Source organism: Chiloscyllium punctatum, chromosome 8 (genome assembly GCF_047496795.1).
Source record: "Chiloscyllium punctatum isolate Juve2018m chromosome 8, sChiPun1.3, whole genome shotgun sequence".
Classification (NCBI taxonomy): Eukaryota; Metazoa; Chordata; class Chondrichthyes; order Orectolobiformes; family Hemiscylliidae; genus Chiloscyllium; species Chiloscyllium punctatum.
The window spans coordinates 51370207-51393099 of record NC_092746.1 but is presented as its reverse complement, the minus strand read 5'-3'; the positions used below and the strand labels follow the sequence as shown (position 1 = coordinate 51393099).

The 22893-nt window shown below is 39.7% G+C and overlaps 1 protein-coding gene across 1 annotated transcript; it reads right to left on the bottom strand.

The window, feature by feature from the left end:
- Positions 1-1103: 1103 nt before the first annotated feature.
- cct5 (chaperonin containing TCP1, subunit 5 (epsilon)) lies at positions 1104-21945 on the bottom strand. The gene is made up of 11 exons (XM_072575522.1): positions 21753-21945; positions 20521-20581; positions 13289-13453; positions 12763-12961; positions 9230-9422; positions 6860-7009; positions 6611-6730; positions 6322-6507; positions 4654-4791; positions 4218-4398; positions 1104-1717 (listed from the first exon to the last, which is right to left on the bottom strand). Exons 1-11 carry the CDS (start codon positions 21855-21857, stop codon positions 1590-1592), a joined length of 1626 nt encoding a protein of 541 aa, XP_072431623.1. The 5' UTR covers positions 21858-21945; the 3' UTR covers positions 1104-1589.
- Positions 21946-22893: the final 948 nt, after the last annotated feature.

Genomic DNA, 22893 nt, shown 5'->3' with positions numbered 1-22893 from the left:
TAAACAAGCAGACAAAACGTGTCCAGAAACCCTAGCCACTCTCCCCTACATCAAAGTCATCTTGGAAATGACTGCCAGACTACTCAGACTTCTTGGCATCATGGTAGCCCAAAAACCCACCAACACACTAAAACAGCAGCTAACGAACTTGAAAAACTCTATACAGACAACAAGCAAAACTAATGTCATTTACAAAATACCTTGCAAGAACTGTAACAAACACTACGTTGGACAAACAGGCAGAAAACTAGCCGCCAGGATACATGAACATCAACTAGCCATGAGAAGACATGACCCACTCTCACTAGTATCCTTACATACAGATGAGGAAGGACACCACTTTGACTAGAACAACACATCCATCCTTGGACAGGCCAAAGAGACATGCAAGAGAATTTCTAGAAGCATGGCATTCCAACCAGAAGTCTATCAACAAGCACATCTAATTGGACCCCATTTACCATCCTGTGAGAAAACGAACAGCAAATGACATCACCAACCCAAGGAAACCTACACATAAATAGAAAGCAGATCACTAACACCAGTGCTTCACTGGAGGCTCACTAATGATGTTACCTAGTATGGTGATGAAACACCTGAAAACAAACGTTCTAGCTCAGCAAGCAAACTTACATCCAGAATGTCAACCTGAGCTACAAATCTTCTCAAAACTCATGTAATATCCTGTTCGAACAGGTTTATATATAAAAAAACCTATCACCAATTCCAGTTTAGGACAACTCTATTACATCCATTGGGAATCAAATGACTGACATCCTATATGGGTGCCCAGTGCAGCAGGGAGTATTAATAGAATTAGTTAACTTACTCCATACATTTGGAAACCGGGAATGGAAGGACAGTACTGACAAGGACATTGTTACCTTATGAATTGGATGGATTGCAGCAATATGCATGTCATCTTATGACTGTAAGAAACCCAAAATATTACTGAATGAATTATTGCCATTATGCAATATTTTGAGCTTTTTTTTTATTGCCACGTTAGCACACAATTTATTCCTAATAGTACACTATAAGCAGAGAGAAAAGGTTTAATGGGAGCCTTTTTCAATATTTGTCAATAAGACATGTCAAAAAGGTAGAGTAACTGAAGACTTTTATTTTTTTTTAATAAACCTCTTGAAAAAAGGTTTGTACAGTTTGATCAACACGTTTTCAGTTTATTCTAACAAAATTTGATGGCCAGGGTTTACTGCTCCTTTACTTACCAGTCATAATTTTCCTTTCACATTTATGACCAAAAGAAACATACATTGATAAACAAAAGACCTCAACTTCTAGCACTACGCAATTCCTTATGATTTCGTGCATTATAAGTAACATTTTATTTGGGATGTTTGAAAAATTTGCTATTGTCTTCTATCTGAGGAATGTCAAACTGTTAATATACTTGTGTGCTGCATATAGTAAGTGAAAGATTAACCCAGAAATGGTCTAAGCTTTTATTCAGTTCTTTTAAACAAATATATGCAGCTTACAGTGTAATGCAAAAATAAATAACTCAACAGAAAATGTTAATTGTGGCATATTCTATATTTTACCACTCTCCTGTCAGTAAAACATATCTATTCCTGCATTTCTCCAGGGCACCGAATATCATCAATTTTCAATATCATTTTTACAACTTGGGTAGCCAAAGAAATCTGCTGCTTCTTTCCAATTAGAGTCTCTATGACATGCTGTTTTCTCATATCTAGAATGAAAAATCAAGGTATTAGTGTACTGAGTTAAACAACGTCATTTCAATGAAACAGTAACAATGCACTTTTGCTGAAAGGTTTAGAAGCTTTTTATAAAGTCATTTCTAAGATTGACTGAACACTGCAGAATGACAAGATAATTACAGGAAAGTGGCTATCTTGGTTGACAAATCCATTGCAATATTCAATTAGTTCTTAAATGAAAAAGATTTTCTCTTCCTATTGTATCTGGGTTCATGTGTTCATTTTTTCATCAGAAGGAAAGTCTCCCAATATCAATCTGCAAAGTGGGTAGTTTTGGTTGAAACTAGTTACTCCTTCCTACAGATGAAGGACAAATGTTCCTACATACCAAACTCTTTGCTGTGAAGATCCATCACGTAACACCAACAACTTTGCCCAAAAATGTGAAAAAATATTGGAACTTTTACTCGAAATATTAAAACTGCAACAGCTATACCTAGTCACAACATGCAGTTATCATTTACAACTATCAATCTACATGAATGTCTGTTACAATCAAGGCCAACTAAATACAATAGTCTCACAGGAAAGAAATGAATATATGTGTGTGTAGAACTTGCACTGAAAGAGCATATGAAACCAGGCCCAAAATAATAGTCCAATATTTTGTCAGGAATAGAATATGTGAAACATCTCAGCCTTTTGGACGAATCATTAAACAGAGCTTTGCTGTCCCCTCGCGTAGATGTGCACCATTTAAAGCAGTCCATGAGCGACCTGACCAACGTTTGTCAATTAAGCCACACAAAAATTAGAAAATTTATTTCATTTGATGTGCAAGTTGGTAACTGCATATGTCAAGATTTTTCCTAAAAAGCAACAAAGAGATACTTGAACCAACTCAGATACATGAGGTCAATATAAATGAACCATAACCCAATTTTTCACCGTTGTAAAAGGACCCATTTGTTTACTTAAAATAATTCAGACCAAGTTCCCACTGACCTCTGTTCATGGCTGATACCAGGCAATTTATTTTGTTAAGACACTGCCACCCCACTTCCCTTGCAAATTTATGATCAACACCCTCTCAAAAAGTTTAATTCAACCAGATAGTTCTTTAAAATACAACCAGATTAATATCTGGTGAACATGGAAGAGTGCGACCAAAGGACATGTTTCCATGCTTTTTTTCTCTATAACTGCAGTATCAATGTCCTTTTCCTCTTCAAAGCCTTGATCATATTACCTTCCAAATTCATGCCCATCTTTCTGACAATTCTATACCTTCCTCTTATATCAGATTTCCGCTTAACCTCTGCAATAAAATTATTCTAATCAAATGAGAAATACCATTCTCTGCGATTGTACTTTCCAGTTCCATCATTCTGCACCTCAGATGCAAATGGCCACTATCTAATCTTATGTTTACTACTTGTGTGGTCATCTGATTCCATTCCTATCTATCCAGATTATTTTCTGCACTGGACATTTCTTAGCAGTTAGTTCTGGAATTCCTCAAGAATCTATCGCTAATCCCCTCTAATTTAACAACTACTCAAGAAAGAGCTGTTCAGTTTTAACTGTACTCCAATACGAACTCATTTTTACCACCAAATAACATGATTGTCATTGCTTATGTTTTTGGATTACCAGACCAACACTTAAGTCTTTGTTTAGCTGCAATTTTCTCCAATTAAATACTTGGCAGACTGAAACCATTGAACTCTGTTCTCATTATCATTCCAATTTCTTTGCTATTGTCTCTGGTTGGACTAGATATTGCGTAAACTTGCTGGTGTTCTATTCAATACAGGACTTCTGATCCCATATCCTTTCTACATATAAGACCATTTTACTTCCATCACTGTCTTGTCTCTGCATATTTGCTGTGGAAACCTGCATCACGCTTTTGTTACTTCCAAACTATTTCAATTTCTGATGGCTGGCTTCTCAGGTCTATACCCACCAGGAACAACATCTAAAACTCAAGTATATATAATCCAACTGTCACCAAGTCCAGCACATCCACCAACTCTCTGTTGGTTGAGCTAATTTGGCTCACTTCAGTCCATCTAATCATTGCAATGAAGAATGCTTTGTTTCTCCAATTCTGGTCCCTTGTGAATCCTAATCTTTTTTGTTGCACCACTAGCGATGATATTTTTTAGTCTTATAAACTCTAAAATTCTGAAGCACCTCCTTCCTTTCTCATTCTGTGTTTTTTCCCCCTCTCCTTTTAGGAAGTATAAAAATGTTCCTCTTGAACCCAACTCCAAACTTTTCCAACATTTTTCTGCCATTTTTTTGGTTTCCATAACTCCTATGAGCCTTCAGTCAATTTCCTATTTTAAATGTATTATGTCAACGTAATGTGACACTGAAACTAGTATAAGGGTTACAGAGCACATCTACTAAAATTTGATAACAATGAATAAGATACCCACAGTAAAAACTGTAACTGAATTGCAAGACAATGATTAAATAGACTTACGTCAGTACAATAATCAAAAAGGAAAAGCTACTTACCGTTTGTTTCCTTGTGTAAACAATCTATACCCAGTGCAAAATTGTTCTCCTTCACCTGTCTAGCTCGAACCTCTGTCATTGTCTGAATTGGATTATAACCACTGTTTTCTGCAAGTGACATTGGAATGACTTCCAGAGAATCTGCAAAAGCTCTCATAGCATACTGTTCTAAAGTAGGACACTGTACAGAAACAGAACAAAACAACTGCAAATTAAAAACCACTCACCAGTAACAGGTACAATACAAAGCTTGGGAAAAAAAAAGTGATAATAGCTGGTAACACAATTTCTCTTCATACCACCCAGCAATTTGTGATTTTTGGCATCCTGCTCCATACAAACAAAACTAAATGAAAAGTAAGAGAATCCTAACTATCCATGATCCAAAACATCAATCACACAAACTACTCAGAACGTGAATAAATGTTCATTTTACCTTATCTGCAGCTTCATTGACAGCTAAAGCACAAGCAATCTCTGCAGCACCACCACCATATACAATGCGATTATCTTTCACAAGGTTGCGAATCACACACAATGCATCATGAAGTGCTCTTTTTGCTTCTTCAATGATCTGGAATAAAATGTTGTAATCACTAATAAACTCAATGCAGAAACTAAGCTCTATGCTCAGACACATATACACACTATGAAGAGCAGAATCTCATTTAAAAATGAATAAGATGAAGAAAACATCAATAATTCATCTTTTTGTTGATAGTAAACCTTACCTACAAACATTATAAAACTATGCAACAGCACAAATTTATTCAGATTCTACTCAGCAGACAACAGGTAAGGATAAAACAAAAACATTATGTTGAAGTATTTTCCAATTATATAAAATTGAATACACTGTTTTATGTTATGGACTACAGAAATAACTTAGAATAAAAGGATTAAGATTTGGTAGTTGCTTTGAAGCAAAATATATTGAGAAGTTAAAAAAGGCAGGCAGTATTACCTAAAAATGCAAATTAGTTTCGAAGATTTTACCCAGACCAGAAATAATAGATTGTGTGCGAGAACAGATACCAGAGGACAGTGGCATAGTTATTATGTCATTAGGTTAGAATCCAAAAGCGTGAGGATAAGGCCTGGCGACATGGGTTCAAATGCCACCAATGGCAGTTGTTAAGCATTTGAATTCACGTTTTGATTTGGAATATAAATCTAGTCTCAGTAATGGTGACCCTACAATTATCATTAATGCCCTTTAGAAAAGAAAATATTGCTATTTCTAGACAGCAACGCCCACATTCTGTGAATGAAATTTAAAAAAAACAATAAGCATGAAGCAACCCATTTGAGGACAAAACAGAAAGGTTTAAGATTTGTTGTACAGGAGAGATGAAGAGTTTTCTAAGTAGAAATAAAAATAGTGATTAAAATGTTAGTTTAAGCTAATGTTTGCCTAAAATAATTGATTGGGACCAGAGGGATTCGGTAAAATGGTAGGAAGAGGAAGGAAAGATATACAGGTGAGCAACTGCGAAACAAGTGTCAAGATCTTACTTCCATCCTTACTAAAACATTTAACTCAGTGACTTGAGACAGCTATAAGTTTTTCATAATTGCTCCTGCAGGTATGGGGTAGAGGGAAGTATTTATAGTAATAGTAGACGAACAGGAAGCTGGAACAACAAAGAAAGCCAGGCAGCATCAGGAGGTGGAGAAGTTAACATTTCGGATGCTAACCCTTCTTCGGGACATATTTCGCGAAACAGTTTTACAAGAGGAAAGAAGGTTTTGCTTTAGCCTTTCTGGTCAGCCTGGAGTAAAAAAGTAGTTTTGACAGAGTATGAAGCACAGTAGCACTTGACATCAATCCAGATCTAGCACATGACCACCAAAATAAATATGGGGCAACCGATATTCTAAACATGCACAGAATTGAGGGGAATGAGGTGAGAAAGCCAGTAATAGCTGAAGCAAATGTCACTCAATTTTAGAGTTGCATTTGAAAGTCTTGTTAAAATCTTGAATCATAAGGAGAGTTGATTAATATCATAGAAGACCAAATGGCAAACAGCTGCAGGAAAAAACAAATTTCACCTAAAACAAAGTTTACTTCAAACATGACATTCCCAAATATCATACATACCATTTTGTTTCCACCTCTGATGAAAATTGTCACTGCCCTAGAGTTCTGGCACTCCTCAATCACAAGCATCTTATCCTTGGTAGTTCCAAAAGAAATTTCCTTGACAATACCAGCAGTCCCAAGCTTCTCAGAGGTAAGTTCTGAAAACCGAGGAACAATGCGCCCTCCAGTGGCAATAGCAATCAGCTGCATCACAGACAGAAGTATTAATTTTGCCCCGTGCTATAAAGATAGATATTCAAGCAAAATACATGATTCACACACTAGAATTCGAGGCAACTATACTCACCTCAATTTCAGGTCCGCCAACCCAGCGTATAGCGGGAAGCTTATTCTGGAGAAGCAAATGGTTTGCTTCATCATCAAATCCCCACTGGCAAATAGCCAAGTTAGCACCAGTGTCTTTTATCTTGGCAAAGAAAGAAATGCAAAAATAAGACTTGATACAAAGTCCAGTGTTAAAAGTCAGAAATATACAGCATGGAAACAGACCCGTTGGTCCAACTCATCCATGTCCACCAGATATCAAACTACTGACCTGATTGACCATTTCCTCAAATTTATCCTTTTCATATTTTTGCAAGGCTTTGTAGTCTTCCACAGAAGTCACATCAAGCTTATGCTTAGTTTTGGGTTTTGGTGGTTCAAATGGACATGTCAAAATAGCAAGCTTTGCATCTTTTATTACCTAAATCAAAGATAAATTTAAAACAGAATGCCTTTAAAATCTTACTAATATATACATTTTAGTAGCTAAATATAAGGCTCAGAATAATCAAAAATATTTGTCACTATTTTAATGTGACATCTGGAAATAAACTTCTTGAATTCATAGTCATAGAGATGTACAGCATGGAAAGACCCTTTGGTTCAACTTGTCCATGCTGACCAGATATCCTAATCTAATCTAGTCCCATTTGCCAGCACTTGGCCCATATCCTTCTAAACCCTTCTAATTCATATAGGCATTCAGATGCCTTTTAAATATTGTTACTGTACCAACCTCCACCACATTTTCTGGCAGCTCATTCCATACACGCATCACCCTCTGCATGAAAATGTTGCCCCTTAGGTCTCTTTTATATCTTTCCCCTCTTACCCTATGTTCTGGACTCTCCCCCACTCCAGGGAAGAGACCTGTCCATTTATCCTAACCATGCTCATGATTTTATAAACTTTTATAAGGTCACCACTCAGCCTCCGACGCTCCAGGGAAAACAGCCCCAGCCTATTCAGCCTCTCCCTATAGCTCAAATCCTCTAACCCTGGCAACATCCTTGTAAATCATTTCTGAACCCTTTCAAGTTTCACAACATCCTTCCGATAGGAAGGAGACCAGAACTGCACACAATATTCCAAAAGTGGCCTAACCAATGGCCTGTACAGCCGTAACAATGACCTCCCAACTTCTATACTCAATGCTCTGACTAATAAAGCATACCAAATGTTGTCTTCACTATCTTATCCACCTGCGACTCTACTTTCAAGGAACTATGAACCTGCACTCCAAGGTCTCTTTCTTCAGCATCATCCCCTAGGACCTTACCGTTAAGTGTAAATGCCCCGTCCTGATTTGCCTTTCCAAAATGCAACAGCTCACATTTTGGATCTGCCACTCCTCAGCCCAATGGCCCATCTGATCAAGATCCCGTTGTACTCGAAGGTAAGCTTCTTCACTGTCCACTACACCCCCAGTTTTGGTGTTATCTGCAAACTATATCTCCTATGTTCACATCCAAATCATTTATATAAATGATGAAAAGGCCAGCACCAATCTTTGTGGCACATTAATGGCCACTGGCCTCCAGTCTGAAAGGTAACCCTCCCCCACCACCTTCTGTCTTCTACCCTTGAGCCAGTTCTGTATCCAAATGGTTAGTTCCCCCAGTATTCCATAAGATGTAACCTTACTAATCAGAAACCTTGTAGAACGCCTTAGTAAAGTCCATATAGATCATGTCCACCTTTCTGCCCTCATCAATCCTCTTTGTTACTCCTTCAAAAAACTCAATCAAGCTCGTGAGACATGATTTCCCATGCACAAAGCCATGCTGACCATCCCTAATCAATCCTTGCCTTAGCAAATGTAAATCCTGTCCCTCAGGATTTCCTCCAACAATGTGGAGAAAGTGAGGACTACAGATGCTGGAAAAGCAGATACTGTTACGAGCATAAGCTCATCATCAGGAATGATGAAGAGCTTATACTCGAAATGTCAACTCTCTTGCGCATCGGATGCTGCCTGACTGGCTCTGCTTCTCCAGCACTACACTCTTCATCCCTCCAACAACTTGCCCGCCACCACTGTCAGGCTCACTAGTCCATAGTTCCCTGGCTTTTCCTTACTAGCTTTTTTAAATAGGGGCAACACATTAGCCAACTTCCAGCGCATCACCTGTGACTATCGATGACACAAATCTCAGCAAGGGGCCCAGCAATCACTTCCCTAGCTTCCGATAGAGTTCTAGGCTACACCTGATCAGGTTCTTGGCATTTATCCATTTTTATGTGTTTCAAGACATCTAGCACTTCCTCCTCTGTAATATGGACATTTTTCAAGATGTCAACATCAATTCCCCACATTCTATATTTTGCACGTCCTTTTCCACAGTAAATACTGACACAAATTCCCTAATGTTTACTTCTTTAACCAATGTTTTGGCCATCTGCCACAATATGTGGCTCAGTAACAAACTTATTTTAAAACATTCGCACAAAGCATCTAAACATGCTTTGATAAATTAAAACATTAAAGAAATGCAAGCTGTTGTAATTTGTCCTGCAAATGAACATTTCTGAACACAAAGCTACTGGAACAAAAATAGTATCCAAATTGCCACTTAAAAGCTATATGCATAAGTCAGTCATATGCGCTTTGGAACTGAATGTTAGTGCAAAAATATCCAACCTTTGGCATTTGTGGATGGCTGAATTCTTTGTCCACCACGACTCCTTTAATTAACTGCGTATCCTCTAGTTTTCCACCAACTTTACCTTCCACTTTCATCAGCTCAAAATCTACATCCTTGCGCTCCATATCAGCAACAGCTAAGACAGCATTTACGGCTATCTCTGCCATCTGCCTATGGCAACGATTAATACTGTATAAACAGGAAATAAATAATTTCAGAAAATAGAGAAAGAGAGAAAGACACCTGCAAAGATGGCTTACAACATTTGACTATTCAGCTCTGGAACCCAAGTTAATGGCCACCAGGTCACTGAATTAAGCAGATTCTAGCTGACCACTGAATTACACCAATATTTTCTACAAACATTTTAACATTAAAGAATGATCACCACAATAAATTGAAAAGTTGTTTTACCAACTAACATTGTTGAGGAGTGAATTATGAAGAACTCTGTAATGATACGCATTGGATTTTTCAAAATGCATTTGATGAAGTTCCAGCCAAAAACAAAATTATTAAGCTCAAAAGCAACAGGAAGTCACAAGTCTTAAGGTAATTTATTATTTCTTAACAGTAAAAAATGACAGGCACTTTGTTAAAGGGATAGGATGAGAGATGAAAGTTGTGAGGCAAAACTAATGCAACTGTTAAAATTTATAATTTCTTAATGAATTAGATTCAAAGACATAGCACAGTCATTCAATTTGCAGGTCATAACAAGAAGGCACTTGAAATTTAAAGGCAGATGTGATCACACTAAAGTAAAGGCAAGACAAAAGGTAAAGCTGCCGGCTTTGTTTCTTCATTAATATCCCATGAAAAGGAATCTGTCATTTCTACACCACTTCTTAGATGAAGTCGTAAGGTTTGTAGCTCAGGTTGAGGTTTAAGGTGTAGGTTTGCTCGCTGAGCTGTAGGTTTGATATCCAGACGTTTCATTACCTGGCTAGGTAACATCATCAGTGGTGACCTCCAAGTGAGGCGAAGCTGTTGTCTCCTGCTTTCTATTTATATCTTTCTCCTGGATGGGGTTCCTGGGGTTAGTGGTGATGTCATTTCTTGTTCGTTTTCTGAGGGGTTGATAGATGGCATCTAAATCTATGTGCTTGTTTATGGCGTTGTGGTTGGAGTGCCAGGCGTCTAGGAATTCTCTGGCATGTCTTTGCTTAGCCTGTCCCAAGATAGATGTGTTGTCCCAGTCGAAATGGTGGTTTTTTTCATCCGTGTGTAGGGCTGAGGGAGAGGGGGTCGTGTCTTTTTGTGGCTAGCTGGTGTTCATGTATCCTGGTGGCTAACTTTTTTTCTGTTCGTCCTACGTAGTGTTTGTGGCAGTCCTTGCATGGAATTTTATAGATGATGTTGGTTTTGTCCATGGGTTGTACTGGGTCTTTTAAGTTTGTTAGTTTTTGTTTGAGAGTGTTGGTGGGTTTGTGTGCTACTAGGATTCAGAGGGGTCTCAGTAGTCTGGCTGTCATTTCTGAAACTTCTTTGATATATGGGAAGGTGGTTAGGGTTTCTGGCTGTGTTTTGTCTGCTTGTCATGGTTTGTTCTTGAGGAATCTGCGCACGGTGTTTTTTGAGTATCCGTTCTTCTTGAATACGTCATATAAGGTGGTTCTCCTCTGTTTTTCGAAGTTCGTCTGTAATGCACTCTGTGGTGGCTCGCTGGAATAGTGTTCTGATACAGCTTCGTTTGTGTGTGTTGGGATGGTTGCTGGTGTAGTTGAGTATTTGGTCAGTGTTTGTCAGGTTTCTGTATACGCAGGTTTGTAATTCTCCCTTGTCCTTTCTTTCCACTGTGACGTCCAAAAATGCGAGTTTGTTGCCAGTTTCTTCCTCCTTGGTGACCTTTATGCCTGTGAGGATGTTGTTGGTGATGTTAAATGTCTCTTCTATTTTGTTTCGTTTTGTGATGACAAAGGTGTCATCTGTGTAGCGAACCCAGATTTTTGGTTTGATGACTGGTAGGGCTGTTTGTTCTAGCCTTTGCATTACCGCTTCTGCTATGATTCCAGGTAGCGGAGATCCCATGGGTGTGCCGTTGGTTTGTTTGTAGACTATATTGTTGAAAGTGAAGGGGGTGGTGAGGCACGGGTCCACTAGCTTCATGATGTTTTCGTTGGTAATGTGTTTGATGGTGGTTGGCGTGTGTGTGATGGTCTATTCTAAAAGCGTGGCGAGTGTTTCCTTTGCTAGGTTGATGTTGATGGAGGTGAACAGTGCTGTTACGTCGAATGAGATCATCGCTTCGTCTTCCTCTATTTTGGTGTTTTTGGATGATTTTTAGGAATTCCTGGGTGGAGTGGATTGAGTGGTGACTCTTCTACTAGGTGTTGCGTGTCGTTCTTTGGCCAGTCTGTAAGTTGGTGTTCCGGGTAGTGAGACTATAGGTCTGAGGGGGGCTCCTGGTTTATGGATTTTTGGTAGTCCGTAGAATCGTGGGGTGTCGGTCCCGTCGGGTTTCATTTTCTGGAATTCCGTCTTGTTTAATTGTCTGGAATTGTGTAATTTTCTTAGGTGATATGTAATTTTGTTTCCTAGTTGTGGGGTCAAGTCTAGCGCCAAGTCTTAGATGAAGTCTTCCCATCTATCTTTCTCCATGGCACATTTGCATGTGGTTCAATCATCGTCTAGAATAACCTCAAGTTCCTGCTTTATTAAGCTAGCTCCTAACTCCCTACAGAATCACAAGAGGAGCTCACCACCTATGGCTCAGATTCAGGAGGTAGAAAATTATGGGTAAAGTCCTGCTCCAGAGACTCAAGCACAAAATTCTAGACTGACAATCCAGGTTAGTATTGAGCGAGTACTACATGAAAGGCTGAACCATTTTCTACAGTTGTCAAAATTGATGTCCTGTTTCTGATCTTACCTGGATGCAAAATATCTCTCTAATATACCCTTTTCAAAGAGAAGTAGTCAAGTAATTTTTAATGTCACAGCCAATACTGGTAATCAATAAAACAGGTTGGGGTCATTATCACATTGGTGTTTGAGAGAACATGGTTTTTAAAAATTGGATGCCATATTTCTGAGATTGCAACAGTGGCTATACTTCAAATATACTTGAAAGACAGTTAAGTGCTTCTGAATGTCCCAAAAGATTGAAAGGAATTATATAAATACAAGCTATTGTTTTATTCCACTCCCCATATTGTTTGTTCTAATACGGACAACAATATTACTGTCTGCTGCTAAGATATCCCTTACCCTTGCAATGTGTAAACAACACATTTCTTCAGAATTAGTAGCTATGGTTACTGACATCCTTATCTACCCCCTTAATTGCAGAATTCCCTCATCACTACTATATTTCAAATGTAATATTGGACAGGCTAATAAATGATTCACAAGGTACAACATGACAATAGTCTTGCATCACATTAACCTTCTCTGTGGCAAGATGGCTACCTAACACCTTTGTAAATGGTCACAACTGCAAGCTGCATTTGGGAAATCTGCATAAAACTACAATATTTACATGGGAATTGCTGAAACAATCAATACAGTTCATATAATTTGTACTCACACTTTAGAGCCAAGTGTTGTCATAGCTGTTTGAATAAGAGGCTCTTTGTTATTCGGATCTACCAGAAAACTATCACTTATTTTGTCCAGGTGTTCAATGGCATGGCGAGCAGCCAGTTCATAACCATCAGCTATGCGAATAGGGTGAACACCACGGTCCAGTAACTGTTCAGCTTGTTCCAAAAGGGCACCAGCAAGAACTGAAAAAGAGATCATGCAACATAAACTTCTGAAAAATACAGAGACTAATTCCATGTGAATCATATTCTGGGACTAGGGGTTAGAGATCGAGGGGAACAACTAAAATCCTAGTGTAACAATTTACAAGTAATTGTTTAAGGATTATATGGAAAAAATTGTAAATGTACATAAAATGTGAAGATGCAATCAACATTGAAAAGGGAGAACAGATTCCATCAAATAACAGAAGTTTCCTGCTTTCTTATTGCTCAAAATCTCTGAATTCACCAACAAAAGATTTCAGAAAACTCCAAAAAAAGTGCTTACAGCATTAGTCTCCAACTTACCAACTACACCTGTGGTGCCATCACCAATTTCATCATCCTGAGACTTAGAAAGCTCGACCATCAATTTGGCAACTTGATGCTCCACGTCCATCATACTCAGAATAGTAGCACCATCATTGGTGATTGTCACTTCTCCATCTTTGTCTACCATCATTTTATCAAGACCTGAAATTGAACAAAAGCAACTTTATGACCAGCTTTTAACAGAACAAAATACTTAGCTCATATTGCTAGTGCAGATCATCAGTCAGCATCTACAAGCTTATGTAGCTGATACCACACAAAATGTTACCAAGATAATCTACAATTAATTAAAAATTTTAGTATAATTTGTCGTTCAGGTATAACCATTGATATTCTTGGTTCTAAATTAGAGTTGATTTGGGTTTGTTAAATTGATAGCAATTACAAGTACTGGAACACTGGCCTACTCTTAAGAGCTTTCAGCACTTGAAACCTTTAATAAAATCATCATTATGCTGTATCTTAAAACTATCCACTGGTATTGTTTCCAAATCCCTTGATGGCCTAAGTGATCCAGAACTCTTTTTTTTGTTGATGTGGTAGAATTTGCCACACTTCCACCACTTTCAGACAACAAGGCACATGGGTGTGCAACCTCACAACTTGCGAACACATAATCACACCCTAATTGTAGAGTCAGAGTTATATAGCAGGGAAACAGATCCTTTGTTCCAACTCATCCATGCTAACCAGATATCCTAAACTGATCTGGTCCCATTTGCCAGCGTTTGGCCCATATCCTTCTAAACCCATTCAAATGCCTTTTAAGTGATATAATTGGACCAGCCTCCATCACTTCCTCTGCCAGTTTGTTCCATATATGCACCACCCTCTGCACAAAAAATGTTGCCCCTCAGGTCCTTTTAGAATCCTTCCCCTCTCACCTTAAATCTATGACCTCTCCTTTTGGACTTCCCTAGCCTAGGAAAAAGACCTTGGCTATTCACCCAATCTGTGCCCATGGTTTTACAAACCTCTAAGGTCACCCTTCAGTCTCTGAAGCTCCAAGGAAAGTAGCCCCAGTTTATTCAGCCTCTCCTTACAGCTCAAACCCTCCAACCCCAGCAATGTCCATGTAAATCTTTTCTGAACCTTTCAAGTTGAATAACATCTTCCCTATAGCAGAATGACCAGAATTGAACCCAGCAATCTAAATGTGGCCTAACCAATGTCTCGTACAGCCACAACATGACATCTAAACTCATATACTCAATGCACTGACCAATGAAGCCAAGTCACCATACTGTCTACCTGCAATTCCACTTTCAAGAAACATTGCACCTGCAGTCCTAAATCCCTTTTTTTCGGCAACACTCCCCAAGGCCGTACCAGCAGCTGTATTAGTCAAGTCTGATTTGCCTCAGCAAAATGTAACACCTCACATAATTCTAAATTAAATTCCATCTGTCATGCCTCAGTCCATTGGCGCTATAACCAAGGTCCAGTTGTACTTTAAGATAACCTTCACTGCACTGCAGCACCAGCTTTAGTGTAATTTGCAAACTTACTCACCACACCTCCTACATTCACATCCAAATCATTTACATAAATGACAAAAAGTTTTTAAATTATTCCATCCACACAAAGATAGGCAAATATACTTGACATGGGTCAACTGCCTTTTACTATTCTGCCAAAATGAACATTGCTCATGTGATAAATGAAAAGGTGTTGTCAGGCTAAAGTAAAAACAGGAAGTACTGAAGAAACTCAGGTCTGGAAGCATCTGCATAGATAGAAATAAAGTAACATTTCTGGTCCAATATATAAAAAAAGTACAAATGGTAGTAGAGAAATGCTATAGGTAAAGAGTACGTGTTAATAGCAGAAAATAGGTCAGCTCAACGTAGCAAACAAGATACGGTTGTGTTGTGTGATATGTGTATGTAATGAGATCAAAGTGGAAGGCAGAGTTTACGGTCAGTGCCAAAGCAGAAAATGGCTTTTTGTCCTTCCAGTTTGTGATGGGCTGTGGGAAGGAGACTACATTATCAGCAACAAACACAGTAGACTAGATAGAAAGAAGTAATTCGCTCTTCACCATTTTCTTTGAAAGGAAGATTGAATAGCCGATCCACAACCATCAACCTCCAACACAAAGCTGTTAAGTACCCAGATAGTTTGCTGGTCACTTTTTCTAAGTCATATCATTTACAAGAAAGCATGTCAGTATTTCACTGTTCTGATCTCTTTTAAGAGATTCACATTCTCAGAACTATATTCAAAAGCCTTTTACTTTAGAATTAAGGTTCCAAAGTAACATGAATATATTATAAACCTTCATCATAATTTCCATCTTTTGACTTTTATCTGTTGTCGTTTGGTATCAAGATAAGTCTGATTTAGGTTTTTGAGAAGCACCTTGGGATCATTATGTCAAAGGAGGTTTTGGGGAGGAGGAGGCTTCACTGGTTTATCACCCATTCACCACCTTAGTTTTTTTTAAAGAGTCAGTCCCCTCCCTGACACAAGATAGAATCCTTCACTCACTGATCCAGCTCCCTCAGAACCAGCTCTCAGAGTGAAGAAGATACCTGATACTCCTGTTTTTTAAAAAAATCCTATTTTTTTAATTAAAAAAAATTAACCCTTCTTTTAACCCCCACACTATCGCCTAACTGCAGTAATGCTTATTTTTCCCCAGCACCTGTGTGTGTGTGCAGATGTGAGACACAGTGAAAGACAGGAGGTGTGCAAATCTTTATTCAATTTCCACCATCAGGAAGAAAAGATACACCAAAGTGGCCAGTGACAAGCAGTGCCCTTCACATCAAAGAGCAATGCTGTGTGATCAAACAGTGAAGGGGAGGGCAGGGATTAAATCAAAATAGATTTGGACGGGGAAATAATACACTCCACTCCCTGTGGTGCCCACCTCTCCCTGAGCAGCTCAAGGGTGTTGGAGGACACTGCATGCTCCTTCTCCAGAGGTACCCAGGCTCTAACATAACTGCAGAAGAGGAGCAGGCAATCAGACCTAACGACCCCCTCCAGGCCTGCTGCCTGGACCAGTTTATGGCCAGTTTGGCTAGGCCCAGGAGCAAACCCATGGGGAGGCCCTCAGATCTGCTGTCCCTCCTCCATACCGGGTGCCCGAAGATCAGGAGCATGGGACTGAAGTTTAACCAAAAACAGAGAAGAAGGTTTTTAGAAAATCAAAAAGGAAATGCAAGTGCTCAGATCCAATATATACATGGTCCACAGACTCCACACCACCAGAGAACAAGCAATTGGGCTGGGAGTCTGCGAACCACTGCAATCTGCGGTTGCATGGGACTGCCGCGTGCAGCACCCTCCACCCCAGATCCCTGAGAGAAAGGGTGAGGACTCGCGCATAGAGAGCCCTCCACTGGGGATCCCCTCTGTCCAACTGCAAATGGGCACGCCAAGGCGCGTCTGGGCAGTGGATGAGGGAAAAGAGGTGGATGGTGTACAGCAGCAGTCGATACAGGCTCACCGTGATACTTCCTTAAAAGGGACAAAACTAAAATTCCATAGGCAGCTCAGGCTGTGGGGCCCAGGATCCCGGGGGAAGTACGGGACTTTGGGGCCAACCACCTCAGTGGTTCACTCCCTCTTAACTGCTTCGCAAGAGCAGCAATATGCACTAATATCCATTACAAACTCTCAGTTGCCTTGACTACTATTCCTCACACCCTTCTTCCCATAAGGACTCACTTACATGCTCCCAATTTCACGATCTCCATCACACTAGTTCTAATGTTTCAGCTTTCTACGGGAACGTTTCCAACATGGCTTCCTTTTTTCCTCAATCAAGGATATCACCCCCGGTCATGTCCACCCATTTTCGCACTTCTATCTTCACCGCTACTCCTCCCTCCTAGACCAACAATAAGGTTTCCTTAATCTCACTGACCACCCCACCAGCCTACACATTCAAAGGTTCAGTCTCTGTCACAATTGTCACCTCCAGCAGGATGCCACAAGCTGCCAGTATTGTTCAGGGGCTACTCCTCCCACAAGATGCTGTTCCTCTCCCGTCACACCCAACATCTCTTCACGGTATCTACCCACATAATCATAGAAAGTTTAACACTTATCCCTTTAATTCCTCTCTCTCCAAGGCACTAAATACACATTCCAAGCAAAGAAGTTTACCCATACTTAGAGTCACAGAGATCGAGCACTTGGGACTAAATTACGCTAGGATATCTGGTCAGCATGGACGAGTTGGATTCAAGGGTCTGTGTCCATTTCTTTTGATCTAGCACACTATATTCATTGCTCACAACATGCTCTCCTCTATACTGGCAAGACCCACCAAAGATTGGGTGATAGTTTTGTTGAATACCTCTGTTCTGTCCTCAGGAATAACTTTCTGATCACCGGCCCTCATGATACATCTTGCTGTTATGCTAATACTTTTGCCCTCGGCAATGCTGCCATTTTCAATGGAGCAATGCAACCTGGAGGAATAGCAACTCAATTCCTGCTTAGAAACTTTACAGCCTTCAGGTCTCAACATTGAGTTCAACAACTTGTATGTTGCACCTGCCCCACAACATATCTTGCTTGCATCCTGCTATTAACACCTAATCTGTACCTACGCCACTTCTCTACCACCATCCGAACTTCCTTGATGGACCGAATGGCCTACTTCTGTTCTTATGTATTACGATTTAATAATCAGTAAGGGAATAATGTTATTGAAAGTTTTGTTTTCCTCTTCACAGATGCTATCAAATCTGTTGGTTTCTCCTGCACTGCTTTTATTTCATTAACTCCAAAATTCAGACTACCTTATTTTAAAGCTGTCATATTATTCATTATAGCCACACTCAAGTTATTTTCTCAACTGCACAACCTCCAAAAAGGCAAGAAGTAGAAACTGTTGCTATTTGTCTTCTCACTAGTTCAATATTAGAAAGACCAACAATGGCCAACAGTGGATCATTCTGTATAGATAAGGTACTAGCTTTATTTGTTCTAAGATTGCAAAATAGAACGACAGACAAGAACAATGAAACAATATTTGTCATGCCACGTTATTGATACATGCAATTTATTCTAATAAGCAGTCATAGGCCGTGTCTGACAAATCTCAATGAATTCTTTGAAGAGGTGACTGAGGTAGTGGACAGGGATGTTCATGAATGTTGTTGATATGGACTTCCAGAAACCATTTGATAAAGTCCCACTTAAGACCCTGTTAATTAAGGGACAAACACCAATGGAATTGATGGAAAATGATAAATATGGCTGGAAACTGGTTGAGTGGCAGGCGACAGAAAGTAGGGATAATGAGTAGGTACTCAGATTGACAGGTGTTCCCCAAGGATCTATGTTAGGGTCTCAATTATTCACACTACTTGGATAACACATTAGAAAGTCGCATATCCAAATTGGCTGACAACACAAAGTTAGGTGGCATTGTAGACAACGTAGATGATCGCATAAAATTACAAAGAGATATTGATAGACTAGGTGAATGGGCAAATCTGTGGCAGATGGAATTCAAAGTAAGGCAGTGTGAAGCTAAATACAGTACATATAAAAAGGGACTTGGGTGTTCATCCATAGATCTTTAAAATGCCACAAACAAGTGTAGAAAATAATCACGAAAGCCTCTGGAATGCTGGCCTATACATCCAGAGGACTGGAGTATAAGGATGCAGAAGTTATGCTGCAGCTATACAAAACACCAGTTACATTCCTGCTGTACTAGTCAGGAGGATCTTCTGGTCTTGGAGAAAGTACAATGTAGGTTTACAAGAATTATACCAGGCCTTCAGGGGTTAAGTTACAAGAGATTATATAAATTAGGCCTGTTTTCTCTTGAACTTTGACAGTTAGGTGTTGATCTATTCGAAGATAGTAATAGGAAAAGACAGGGTAGATAATGATAAATTATTTCCATTGATTCGAGATTCTAGAACTTGGGGGCATCATCTGAGAATTAGGGCCAGACATCGGGAGTGATGTTAGGCGGCACTTCAAACGGTACTTTAGTTGGAACTCTTAAAAATGGCAGTACTAGAACAGCTGTTAATTTTAAACCCGAGATGGATAACTTAAATTGAGATGGTTAAACAAAGATATTAAGTGGTACGAGCCAAAGGCAGGCACGTGGACTTAAGCCACACATCAATCATGATATAAATGAGTGTCAGAACAGGCTAGATGAATGGTTGACTCCTTTTCCTATGTTTCTTTAGAGAGGACACACATGAAATATATGTGCAATTACCACAAAATCATTAAACATCTATATCAAAATCCTGCATGAGGATTTGTTTCACATCATCAGTAGATGGTAAAACAATTTTGAAAATGTAGTAAAAGGTCCAGTGTAGCAATGCACGTAAACTAAAACCTGGAGGGGAGCTCAGTCAGAAAAAATATTCGGCATACCTTTAATATTTTAACAACGTGTAAAGCTTAGTACTTGTCAAACCGTGTAAAAGAATTTACGGGTGGCACAGTGGTTAACACTGCTGCCTCACAGCACCAGGGACCCATGTTCAATTCTGGCATCGGGCAACTGTCTGTGCAGAACTTACACATTTGCCCCGTGTCTGTGTGGATTTCCTTCGGGTGCTCCGATTTCCTCTCACAATTCAAAAGAATAGCAGGCTAGGTGAATTGGTCATGCTAAGTTGTCCATTGTGTTAGGTGCATTAGTCAGGAATAAATGTAGGGAAATGATCTGGGTGGGTTACTCTAAGGGTAGTCTTGTTGGACTGAAGGGCCTGTTTCAACACTGTAGGAAATCTAAAATTGTTAGTGTTACATTAAATAGTCATACAGCACAGAATCAGACCATTTGGACCAACTCTTCCGTGCCAACCAGGTTTCCCAAATTAAACTGTCCCATTTGCCTGTCTCTCCAAACCTTTCCTATTCATGTATCTACCTAAAAAGGTTGTAACTATACATGCATCTACCACTTTCTCTGGCAGTTCAGAAAGATAACATCAGATGAGATGTAAAACAAAGTGAATCCTTTCCAAACAGATATGTCAATATTAAGGATTATTGGAAATGTGGAGTTCAAAACACTGCCAGATCAGTCAAGGTCTTACTGGATGCTGCAGCAGTCTTGAGGAGCCAAATGGCCAATTTATGCTCCTAATTTGTATATTTACAAGTAAACATATATTAATTAACGTAAGAGAAGCTTATTTGCCTCACATTCTTCAGTACTTCAAAACTGAGATTTACCTAAAACTCAAAAATTGTGATCTTACCTTTTGGTCCAAGAGAAGTCCTCAATGTATTGGATACTGCTTTTGCTGCCATAATATGTGACTGTAATGAAAGCAACATCAGAATTCTATTTCAAAAACTGGTTTATAGAGGTTTGTCAAAAGTCTAATTTTTTGAAAAAAGCTCTACTTGTTACTATATTGAAAATGAAATGACATTTTATTTTTAGTTATTCATTGATTCAATTATCTAAATTGGTGATTGCTTATTTTACAGAAACTAGTGCTGGTATTAAAAAACATCAATTGAAAAATCTGCATCAGAATATCAAAAACAGAAGAAGTGATCATGCGCAATGTAAAGCTGTTATTAACATCAAGATTCTGCTTTTTCCAAAATGTATGCTCTATATTTCAAATTTATTATCAATGCAGAATAAAGTCCAGAAATTAACCATTTGGTTCAAATGGTCTATTCATGTTTATATTCCAGAAGTTTCCTTTCACTTCAAAGCACTCTTACCACACTGTATCTCTCCATCATCCAAATACAAGGCGTTAGATACTTAATGTGTAAATTTTATTTGCTTACTATTTCCCTTGAGTTGGGGGGTGGGGTGGGGAAGAGATCAAGAATAATTTGTGAATGCACTTTAATTAAATTCACGGCTGTAAAGCACTGAGGGACATTTGTGGGCATGACAGGTGCTAGATAAATCTGTCATTTTTCTCCTTCCAGATGTGAATTCACTATAATAATGAAAACTGTTTTCAGTATTAAGTCTCAATGAATGAGCTTTATAACAAAAGACTTTGCGAATAGGCGAGTATCTTTTAAATCCTCCCGAGGGATTTTTCTACAAATGGATAAATCGATTAGGACGAGATGGCGATCCAGTAGTTAACATTAACACAGTGAGAGTCAAACTCCCATCTTTTGGTTGTTACTCACCGAGTGTCGGCCGCACACTATCACAACGCCGAGAGGGCGGAGCATGGAGGAAACCGCCATGATTATGTTTTAGCATATATATATTTTAAAATACATTTAAATCGACGCTCCCAAGTCAGCCATTTCACCCCCGTGCCTCAGATCAAACGAGACCGGGGAGCAGAGTGGTGGTGTATGGCTGACCAGGACACCGAGAGACGAGATGCCTAATCAAACACAAATAGAGCCCGCCGGCGCTCTAGGCCGCGGACACCCCACATGTGGGTGAGCAGCTAACGGCAGCCAGGCCCGGGCCTCACATGCTTTTGCATCTAACTGTTACCTTCAGCGCCTCCAACCCGGTTAGTCGAGTTTTGGTTTCCTGATCCTTGATGATGATGAAGGGTCGACCATATTCATCAAAAGCGAGAGTCCCCAGAGTAGACATGTTTGCGATCGGAGCGGATCAAACTCCTTTCACGGCAGTTTCGTCTCCGCCCGACAGGAGGAGGGAAGGGGAGGGGAGGAGGCTCGAGCTCCGGCTTCTGGAACCGTCCAACAGACCACACCATTCACAACGCGAGGGGGGAGAGGGAATGGGAGGAGATGTACATGTATCAATGGCTCAACACTAACAACGCCGAGTTTCCATTCTTAACCAATAAAATATAATTCAAATGTCAAATTAATAATTCTATACCTGGATAAAAAAAATTCAGTGAAATGTAGCGGGGGTAATGGTTTGATCCGAGGCCCCCGTTGTTCTCGCGAGATTAACGGGAACTGCCGCCAGAGAGAGCGGGTGGGTTCGGGTCATTGAAGATGTTTCTGTTTCCACTCTCCGTCTCTCTTTTTGTTTGATTCTAGCTTTCTGGGTTGGATTTTCTGATAGTGGATATCATAAGTAGATTGCTCCTCTATTAACAAGACGGCGCAGTCCTACATTTCTGCTTGGATAGTCCCAGTCCGGGCCCTTCAGAAATACAGATCCGTACTTCTATTCTGATCCCCGTTATTGTAGTACAGTGGGGCAGTGGCTCTTGTGGTGCCAGACCTGAAACCTGGTCCTTCAAGCTAACAGGCACGGCCATAACCACTGCACTTGCGTGTTACAATAACTGAGCTGGTTTATCGGAAAATAGAAAAGACATTCGGGTAAAGAATGGTGGCTTGGGTTCCTGCTGCTTCATAGCGCTACGGACTCAATTCCTGCCTTGGGTGACTGTGTGTGTTACATGTTCTCCCCATATCTGCATGGGTACTCAGGTTTTCTCCCACAGTGCAAAGATGGGCAGGTTCGATGGATTGGTTATGTTAAATTGTCCTGTAGTGTCTAGGGATGTGTAGGCTAGGTGGATTAGCCATGGTAATTGCAGGGTATAGGGTTAAGGGCTGAGTTTGGGTGGGATGATGCAGACTTGATGGCCAAATGGCCTTTTCCAATGCTAGCAATTCTATGATTTTAAGATCTCCTTTTTCACAGT

Excerpts from the sequence above, each read along its gene's own strand:
- cct5 (XM_072575522.1), bottom strand. The coding sequence starts at position 21,857 with ATGTCTACTCTGGGGACTCTCGCTTTTGATGAATATGGTCGACCCTTC. Across the intron at positions 6,508-6,610 it reads TTGGCGGACCTGAAATTGAG|CTGATTGCTATTGCCACTGG; the intron begins GTGAGTATAGTT and ends TCTGTGATGCAG. Across the intron at positions 4,792-6,321 it reads TCAGAGGTGGAAACAAAATG|ATCATTGAAGAAGCAAAAAG; the intron begins GTATGTATGATA and ends ATTTTATTCCAG.